Below are 10617 nucleotides of genomic sequence, written 5' to 3'. Positions count from 1 at the left end.
TATTTGTTAACTGTTTAAGGAAAATTTTTGCAAAATACCCCGACAACGTTTCAGCTACTAGGACCTCATTACCATGAGCCTAATCCTAGTAAGCCACATACACACCTGTTCTTCGTATCGCATATACTAGTAAGTCAGATGACATCATGGGAGAATCACATTTCCCCCAAGAAGCCCACCACAACAAACGTCGCACATGCTAGAAGAAACAGGATCAGGATATTTTATGCTAAATTTACGGCTGCCTGTATGCAGTTATAGGCAAATCATTAAAAGAGCGCTCTAATATACAATGATTTCTCCTACCATGTACCCTAACATACAATTTAACATAACAAGTAAAATTTCGATTCGTCTATATATACCCAACAAAACTCAGAAACTGTCATACGCGAGAGCTAATATTTTGCAACAACTGTAATTACCCAACACTAGCAACAAGAACAAAAAAAAATATATCAATTATTTGTATAATATTAATTAGTAACTTTAGATAATATTAATTATTAGTTTTCAGTTGTAATTAATTTTAAAAAACAATTAATAACATGTTAGGTGATGATAACCAAGTGCAAAAAGCATTGCATTTTTTTTTTTTACACACAAACAAAACACCACATAGTTCACAAAACCTCTAACAGATGGCAGATAGTTACATGGTTCTAGTTAGGATGATTTTTGGGTTGTTGGATTGGGGTTGAAGAAGACTATTTGTTGTAGTGACCACAGTATTGTTTTTTTTTGTGTGTGTGTGTTTTCTGTTCTCTTACGAGAATTAATATAGGTTGTCATAGAACCCTCCAATTCATGACTTAGGAAAAATCTGTTTGGTGATTCATCACGTACACCTATATGTGAGAAAAAGTATGAATAGTGGTAGTGTTGCCAGATGTAAACAGAGGGCAATAGACCCCCCTCATAAAAAGCTACAGTAAAAACCCACAGTGTTGCCAACACTAGGCCCCCAACAGTATTGCCAGACATAAAAAAATACATAGGCCCCTCAGGTCCTTTGATAAAAATTTACAGTGAAAAAACCCAGTAGGTTAACAACACTGTCAAAAAATCTACGGTAGTGTTGCCAGATGTAAACAGAGGGCAATAAACCCCCCCCCTCATAAAAGGCTACAGTAAACCCACAGTGTTGTCAACTCTGCCCTCAAAATATACATCATAAAAAGCTACGACGAGCGCCACAACCTTGGTGATTTTTTTGGGTAAGGAGTTGGCAACACTGCGCCTTACGAGAAAAATCCATTAAGGCGATCGAGCCCCACGAGCCCCAATTGATGACTTGGTACTCTCTATTTGCCCCTACTCTGGCGTAACGTACTTGTTTAAAATAAGCAGCGGATTCACGTCGCGTATTTGCACGTTAGTATTTGGGTAATTCTAAAAATGATCTTTGTCTTATTGTTTTGAAGTTCCTTGCATCTATTTTTAAAATCCATTATCATTGTCAATTCACAGTGCGAAACCCATTTTATACAGATTTTTATGCAACGGAATAAAGCTGTACGTGGGACGTGGCAATACCGTACACAGCGATGTTCGTTGAACGGTGGAAACTTCTAAGAAAAAGTTGTTTCGCAAAATTGATAAGAACTTTTTTCACAAATTTTAAAAATCTGAATATCAACAATTGTGTTTGAAACCTTTCTGCCTGTACTGTACTAAAATTTCGTCACTATCGGATCACCCGTTTTCTTATTTATGGAAATTCAAACAGAGCGATAGTTTGCAAAACTAAAAAAAAACGGCACATTTTTTTCTCACAATGAAAAGAAAAAGTCATACTGGAAAAAAAATGGTTACCAAAGATTAACGCACAATTCAAGAAGCTAAATGTTGATTTTACTCGTTTTGATGTAGGTTTACTGGTTATTTTTTAATTTGAGTCTAAACGCTAGTATCCATAATTTTTATTCCGACTTTAGGTCTTATCCCGGAATTTAACCAGGTATCCATGGCCTCATTATGCGTTCTGCTAACCACCCAGCCATGGAGGTCGACTATACTTCTGGCACTACTCATTTGTTGAAGTATTTATGTTATAAAGCCGCATATTGTTGTTGCAGAACTGTATTTCCTCTTCTGGGATATTTACACGAACCAGACAGATCAAAAACTGTGTCCAGCTTTTTCAACGAAGATTGGCAATTCACCCGAGGAAGTAGGACGCGGAGCTAAGGAAATCCCTGAGAAATGGTAATGTAGCATTATCGTCCTGCTGACAAAAGGAAAGCAGACACTTCCATGTTTACGACGTGTCATTCACTTAATTATCCCCGCACGGCAAGGCCGGTTCTGCCGGAGGGACAGTGCTGGCCGAACCAAAACATCTGCCAAGTCTGTTGTCTGCGCGCCCTACCGGCAAAGTTTCGAACCACAGACATGGTCAATTCGCAAAATGGCCTTCCATGATATACCGTCTTAAACCTTCGAACACACGGGGTTGTGATCCGACATGACAACAGCGCGAACTTCTGTCACCCGCCTAATTTCATGCCTGTGCGTTTAGTGTGATGAACATATTCCTAGAATATCTCCAAAGCCTCAGCAATTGATCTGCTAGCGCGGTGCCGATTTTCCATCACAATGTCCTGAACATTACCACCATCTCATCGGATGTTGAGCGACGTCACCCAGCAAAGGGTCATCTTCAAACTTGTTGTATGTCACATTTAAATACAGCCATCAAGAGCTTAACTGTTCTAGATGAAGGGACATTTTCCCTCAGTGTAGCCAGCAGGTCCCAATCCATCTGATTCAGTGTCGTCTATTTTTGTGGACTTATTGCATCACAGCCCAGTGGACAATATTCTCTATTTTGATAAACAGGTTGCACTTGCCTCTATTCAATTACTTGCAAAACAAAGTAAAGCCATCTAAAGGACATGTAGTTTATGTACACATATGAACTAATGTTGATTACGTAAAGTTCCACCCCTTCCTTACCATTCTTCACGGACAGGATCAAAATATTTCAATCGTCTGTCCTAATATATTTTCCGTGTACCAATTTGAACTCCTAAACTAGATTCGATTTGTCAAAAAATAGATTTTTGATCAACATTCTTAACCCATATTTCAGGAAAATTTATCTGAGTTATTTTGGCACACACACATACATAATTTTACGTATAGTCTGTAGTGTTTACTAATGAAAATAAAAATGCACCATTGACTAGAGGATTTATTAATATTTCTGGTCATAAAACTGGATATTTCTATTTCGTTTCTTTCTTAACGTATTCATATTTGAAGTTCACATTGATTAAGAAAATGGGGAAAGAAACACGGCTTCTTACTTAAGTAACTTTGTAGGGTCATATACAAGTTTGACTCCTGGATTCTCAGCGAGAATTTTCTTCTTAGCATTTTTTGCTCCTTGTTTCACATCTTTGGCGTGGATACGTTCGTTTCCCCCATCAACGCAGCCCCCTCTTCCTTTAGAACATTCCCAATAAGGCTTTCTGCATACGTAGCACATTTGAGATCCACACGTACATGTCATGAAATTGCACCCTGATGATCTGAGGAACTTCTTTTTGCAGGAGTTGCACGTCCTCAAGAGCGCCTCGGTCATCTGCTCTTCGATGTACGTCCGCATCGTAACCTGAACCGTCGTCTCCGTTTCGCCGCACTTGAGAGGCCAGTGGTTCCGCCCCTTGCATAGTCTGCACGACTGCCGCATGCAGTCAAGATTCAGGCAGTTGAAGACCTTGATCTCCGACGCCATGATTGTGGTATAGTCGCAGAAGGGACATGTCTCCAGGTCGTCTATCCCCGCAGCTCTTACCTCGTCAGCTTGACGTCTCCTGGCGAGACTCGAGAACACTTTCGGGTGGTGGACTTTCTGTAGGGTCCTGAGGCTGAATTCGGATTTGCAGTTCGGCTCCAGGCACGAAAAAGGATTTCCTCCCTGGCCTAACTGTTCTTCTGAGCCACGCTTGATGCACATCCTGCAGAACCGATGCCCTTCTGAACATACGCCCATCTCCTCCAGCAAGCATTGGTCATCGTAGCAGCAACTGCACTCCACAAGGGCACTATTGGCCTTTGCCCTTTCGTAAGCTACAACCCTTGCTGCCTCCTTTTCCTTCATGTACTCGGTCACTTCCTCTTCGTTTTCGATCAGGGCAAGTTCGTACAGAAACGGTATGTCTACCCCTTCAGGTATGTGCCATTCGCTGTTCCTGGCTCTCTTGTTGAGCTGTCCTGAATAGTTGTTCAGCATTTTTACTGTTGCGTACAAATGGAATTCTTTTTGTTTAACTAGTTTCTTGATGTAAGTCAAATGTATTTTTTTATACTTGGCTGCCAAGTAGGCCAGAGAGTTACTCAAATACATGTTTCCTACGGGTCTCGTCGGATCAGTGAAATATACCGTGGGCTCCGGGAAAATTTCTAGAAAGGCCTTCACGTCAAAAGTGTCCAAGAATCTCGATTGTATATCTTGCACTATGCGAAGTTTCTCGATGTCTACGCGAGTTGGACATCCCCTCGCGTTGCTCCCCTTCATTTCGTTCACCACCTTCTCGAACTTCCCAATATCGTCTCCACACTGAATGCAAACCTGCCACAGGTATTCCGGGTCTACGGTTGGAAACATGTTCTCCAGTGATTCACAGTGCTTCTGCACGACTTGCTCCGGTGTTTCTGTCTGCTTGTCAACAATGTTTACATCACTGGCCTGGTCTTTGACGCTGTCTCCTTGGTTGCTGACGTAACTCTCCTCTGATTCTGCTCTGTCTTTGAGTCTAAGTTTTGTCTTATCTTTTTTGCTTTCAGTTTTAGACCTTTTGCTAGTAGACACCGCGACTTCACCAGTCCTTTTTCTCTTACGAGGATTTGAACTGCTGGTGTTCAGACTAAGTTTTGTCTTATCTTTGTTGCTTTCAGTTTTAGACCTTTTGCTAGTAGACACCGCGACCTTACCAGTCCTCTTTCTCTTACGAGGATTTGAACTGCTGGTGTCCATCATCTCGGGATCAACATCTCCGGAGCCAGACGCAGACACAATCCCTGGAGTTCCGATCTCAGACCCGTTTTGAACACCGAAGAAACCATCGCCACGGTCCACATCCATGACAGCACTGTGCTCCATATTTGCTGGTGGTGATGCTACAGCTCGTTCTACATCGTCCTCCATATCAATGAATGTGCTTAAACAAGCCGGGTAGTAATCACTAAGTATCTCAGATATTGTTTGTTGAGGGTTTCACTAGAATTTCGAATAAACGGAGAAGAATTTTGAAGCTGAAAATTAAATTTTGATTTTCATGATTGTTTCCTTAGCGCTATTGTCAATAATGGAAATCATTTTTCAGGTAATTGTTGCAAGTTTTGTTTTATTACAGGCTTCTATAACCACTACAGTCCGTTTGCTTTAGTCTTGACTGTCGATGCAAGCGCGCATGCACTATGGAGGAGTTGAATGGCAAAATAGGGTCCTTGGCTGCAAATGGAACAAATTCGGGAGCAAGGTTCCGTTTGGTTTTGTTCTCATTCATAAGCACCCGGTCATTGTTTTGAAGAGCAGTAATTATGACATTACTTTTTCACTACACTGCTACCATTATCTTGTCTTATGCGCAACTATACATTTACGTCGACGTATATTTTCATCAATGAGCACACACCGTCAGGTAAATCATCTCTCTGCTCAACGGGCGAAAATCTTGCTCAGCGAGCATCGCTCAGAAACTCGACGCTCTCCAGGTCGCAATTGTCCGTCCTTCAACTTTTAAAGAGGGGAGTGCTGATCACTCGCATATCTCCACGATTGCAATTGTTCTAGACTTGGCCCGATACGAGATTGGGGTTTAGATATAGGGATAAGGTCAGAGAGAAAAGGACAGATATTTGTAACTCCATGCGAGATCAAGACAAGCATCTTTTCACGAGACGAGACCGTGATGTCTCGGTAGCATCTCTAGCCACAAACCTTCCACGAAGCTCCAACGGAACACTCGAGCTCTCGCCGACGGAGTTCCCCTTTTATCTTGATTTCTCCGTAATCAGCCTCGGTTTCCTGTGCTCACTTTCCTCCCGGATCTAGTGACTTCTCCCGTTAAAGAGGATAACAAATCATTCTCATTATATCACCCCATTTTTCGCCAGCAGCGGAAAGCCATAAAGGGTGCCAAATGTGATGCCTTTCACGAGCCTTAACGATTTTTTTGGAGGCGGAGGCTCATCAGACTGCATCTTCAAGAAGGTGCATTTATCGTGCTCACATTGAGTGCCACAAGTATAATAATCGGTGAAGTTGTAAAGCACATTAAACCACCATATAACATTACAAACAAAAGATCAAATCAGTAGGCGTTGTTAGCAACACCTGCTCCCGATACTTGATACCTGATGTAAAAAAAGACCCACCGTTGAAAAGGAAATATTTGTAAATAATATTATGCACTAATATCTATAAACAAAAATATATTTTATTTTAACTTACAGGAAGATAGAAAAATGGCGTGAAATAACAAGAAAATCTAAAATTTCAGTCTTTTATCTGCTCCCGTCTCCGTGGCGAAGTGCTTAGCACAGCATGCTACGGCGCCATGGGACCCGGCTTCGAATCCCGGACTGAGCATGGGTGTTCTTTGTGAGTGTCCCTTCATCAATTTCATCAAATCATCACTAATCCTCATCTTCGCGATTAGCCAAGAAATGGCAGAAATACGAAGAAACGAAACAAAATCAATCAATCAATCTGCAAAATATCTTGCTCCTTTACATGAAAGCAATGCGGAATTCACACAAGGGACGTGAAGTTTTGAAGTTTGTATCTGCTTGTTAGACCCAAGCATTCTTCATGAACATATCTTCTGCAGTTGTTGCAGATTCATATTAGTATCTTTGCCTTGACCACAGATGTGGGAATACTAGCTTTCATCTATCATTCTCATCCCACTAGATGAAATCCTACTATTACTCCCTGCTTGATAAGGGTTGCCTGACAAAGTCTTCTTTAGCCCTACCAGCTGATAACTCTTTCTCATGACTCACAAGACGTGTTGATTTTTTCTTAGAATCAGAGTACTTTGAACATGTCGCCCGGTACTCCACTAGAATATAGGAGGTGCATTCCAGTATTAACGTCTCCTAATTTATTTTGAAAAATGTAAGTCACTTCTGCAGTCACTTCTCAACATAATCACCCTCTAGATGTACACACTTTTCACAACGCTGGCGCCACGATAGTATGACCTCTGCAAACACTTATTTAGGGGACTTTTTTGAATACTGACTTATCGCTGATGCAAGAACAGAACGGCTTGAAAATGTGCTACCACGGAGACTATTCGTGAGCGTTATAAAGAGTCAAAAATCGCTAGGTGCAAGGTCAGGTGAGTACGAACGGAGCATGTGAAATTACTTCAAATTTGTTTTCCGTGAAAAACGTGTGCACAATGGCCTCCCGATGAGGAGGTGCGTTGTCCTGGTGAAAGAACACAGCTGCATTTTTTGCCGATCATATTTCTTGCAATGCTGGAAGCAACTTGGTCCTCAAAACTGGTACCCTTCAAGTACCATTATAACAATATTGAGTAAATATAACGCCTTAGCTGCCACAATATGTAATTTTCTCAGCATGGCGGTAACTTGCTCCTGGTTCGTGGGCAAGGCTCCTTTGATTTGTTTTCTCACGACGTTCGGCCTTCCTTGAATCCACGAACGCACGCTTTACACGTCCATGACACCACCACAACATGTCTCAGTCAATTTCCACCAGAGCAGGTGTATACTACAGATAAGCATCTTTACTGAAACGATTAGTATCCGCTAACAAGTATCACCGGAGCGTTGCCCTGTCCGAATACTTCGTATTAGTGTGCCTCTCTGTGAGAACAAAAAGTACTTATTCTGACTTTCCTTTGTTCATCTGCAAGTTCTCCTTGATGTTCGCAGGAAAGCCAAAACTGGCTAAATCAACAAATAAATCATGTGAAATATAAATCATTTTCGTTGAAAATTCTACGTAAATCAAATGATTGTTTTCCTATTTTTAGTAACACATATGTACCCACGCCACTTTCCCATGTACATGAACGTCATACTGACAGCTGAACTATGTGTTTAGTTTCATAGTTTACTTACATCGAGTAATTTTTCTCACACATGCTACTTACGTTAATACTGCACTACTTCCAAGATCGTTTTGTTTCTATAATGCAGCTTTATCACATTATGAAGATTTGTTCTGATCGGATGAACTAACATTCAAATCATGTAACTGGGAAGCAGGTCGAATAAATTATCTAACTCAAAATCCAGTAGGATGTTGAAACAGGAAATTAGATTGAAAATAGGATTTACTCAGTGGCGTCGCGTGCGGTTCACATACGGGTGTTCACAATAAATTTTTATACTGAATGGAGATTTACTCCTCTCCCTTGTAACTTCATATTCAATTGAAAAAGTAAGAATAACAGTTCAACTTTTTTTCAACTATTTCCCACAAAAATCACACTATATTCGAAGTAATACAAGATTTTCTATTCAATTAACACCATTTAAATTACGCAATTTAATTAGTTCAAACTAATTAGTATAACATGCAATCTCAGGTATGTACAATGCAAGACTACCATACTTCGCAATCTACTTTCTATTACACGGACCATATGTCAACCAACGACATTCATTCAGCATTGAAAGCACGTGCATCCTTAGCGGGACAGAGAGGAGGACGCGTCCAGTCCAGAAAAAATATTTTGTGTATGTAAGATATTTGGGTATTATACAAAATGACCTCGTCCCGCCTACAATAACTCGGTTGGGATGCATACGATTGAAGTATCAGTCAATGTGACATTCCATATGTTCCTTCTTCCTTCGTGTTTCGCATTTTCCCTCATAGCATCATTTTGCCATGGTTCAGAAAGATTGATTTTTGACCATTTAAAGCAATGGTTCCCAAAATTCTTTGCTTCACGGCGCCCTTAGTGTTTCAAGATTTTTCCGCGGCGCCCAGAATGTAGCCCTCTCTAACACTTGCAACACTCAGTTACTTGTAAGATTGCATGCCTTAAGTTAAAAATTAAACACGTATTTCAAATTAACAAACATTTCATATGTAAGAATGTACAAATAAGCACATATTTGAAACATTCATAGCATTGACTAACAATTCAGTGAAAATATAATAAAATATTGGAACATTTCGCAGTGCCCCAGTAAGTCAATCACGATGCCTCAGGGTGCCGTGGCACACTCTTTGGGAACCACTGATTTAAAGCGTATAGTAACATCTGTTCATCGTCGTCATTAACATATTTGCTTAAATGTTTTTTTTGACAATTCATGTTTTGTAATGTACTGGCTTAACTGACTAAGGTCGCCCCTGTTTTTGTCCATGAATTGTCGCCTCCAAACAATAAACAAGGGAAACAAAAGAGCAGGTTCATAACGTTGCATCCACATAATCAATTGTACTTGGTGTCAGTTATTTTTAAGTTCTTTTAAACACGCGTTTGGGAGTATTTACCTCTTGTACAGGTCCGGCTGGTGAGGGCCCATCCTTTTTACTTCAGTTCGTTCTGCTTCGCTCATTCGCGAAAATGAAGTTTCTTTCAAACTACTAACAGTATTCATAGTGTACAAAACACAACACTACACTACACACACACGCGCGCACGTCTGAAAGCCAATGCACATAAATTCACCCAACCGCTTGCCAATAGATATCGCGCTCTCCAACAGTCGACACCACTCTAACGCGTTTTGCCGGTTGCCGCCAAAGAGCATAGGCTTTTTTATTGCCCCGCAAAATGGGGAACTTGAACTTTCCAAAAATAATGTGTCCCCTTGCAGTTTCCCACAGCAACAGTGTTGCCAACAATTGAAACGCAGAAGTTGCTAAATCTTCAACATGCGCTAAAAGTTGCTGAATCAAATTTACTGGTGAAAAATGCAAAATATATTTGTAAATAGTGCTGTAAAGAACAACTTACATCAGGTTTATTCCAACCAATAAAATAGATTTTAATGTTTGTGCGTTTGTATGTACATTAAAAAAATACTTAATTTAAAATGAGATAATTTGATGCATATTTCATTTTAACTTTCTAACTTCAAAGAAGAAAATATTATGTGTAGCAAAAATGCATCTCTAGTATTCTGAAAGTTATATTTTGTTCTTCACAATAAGCATATTCCAATAACGTAGAGAATAGTGAAAATAATTTACTAACACCAATTGATAACTTTTTTCGGTAACAGCTATTTAGGCCTAGGACTCCATACTATTCCGAGTATAGTTACCAGAAAAATGCGCGTTCAATTGATGTAAATGTAGTCGACACTTTCCCTTGCAATTTAAGTTGGTGAGAGTTCTTTTTTTTTTTGCATTAAAGACGTCGATAACTAAAAAAAAGTTGCATAGTCTGAATGCCCCTTAGATGCACATGCGGAAATCATATAAACCTTGAAAGATATGTAACTCCTGCAGACTAGTTTCTAAAGAAAAGTCACTCATCTATTCCGTGAACTTCAGCGCCCACTGGAATTTAAAATCCGCCAGGTTTAGCGACTTCTCACTAAAGTTTGCAACTATATAGCGCAGACCGTCTCGAGTCCCCCTAGGCATGCCTTGTATATGCTGCA

General features: G+C 40.2%; 1 protein-coding gene across 1 annotated transcript; it reads right to left on the bottom strand.

Annotated features, from left to right (window-relative positions):
- Positions 1–3198: 3198 nt before the first annotated feature.
- On the bottom strand, positions 3199–5289 carry LOC145985727 (uncharacterized). The gene has a single exon (XM_083119782.1). The coding sequence runs from the start codon at positions 5153–5155 to the stop codon at positions 3308–3310; it is 1848 nt and encodes a 615-aa protein (XP_082975908.1). The 5' UTR covers positions 5156–5289; the 3' UTR covers positions 3199–3307.
- Positions 5290–10617: the final 5328 nt, after the last annotated feature.

Source organism: Lepisma saccharinum, chromosome 3 (genome assembly GCF_977018435.1).
Source record: "Lepisma saccharinum chromosome 3, izLepSacc3.1, whole genome shotgun sequence".
NCBI lineage: Eukaryota > Metazoa > Arthropoda > Insecta > Zygentoma > Lepismatidae > Lepisma > Lepisma saccharinum.
Note: the sequence above shows the minus strand (reverse complement) of the source record. Positions and strands in the feature narration are given on the sequence as shown.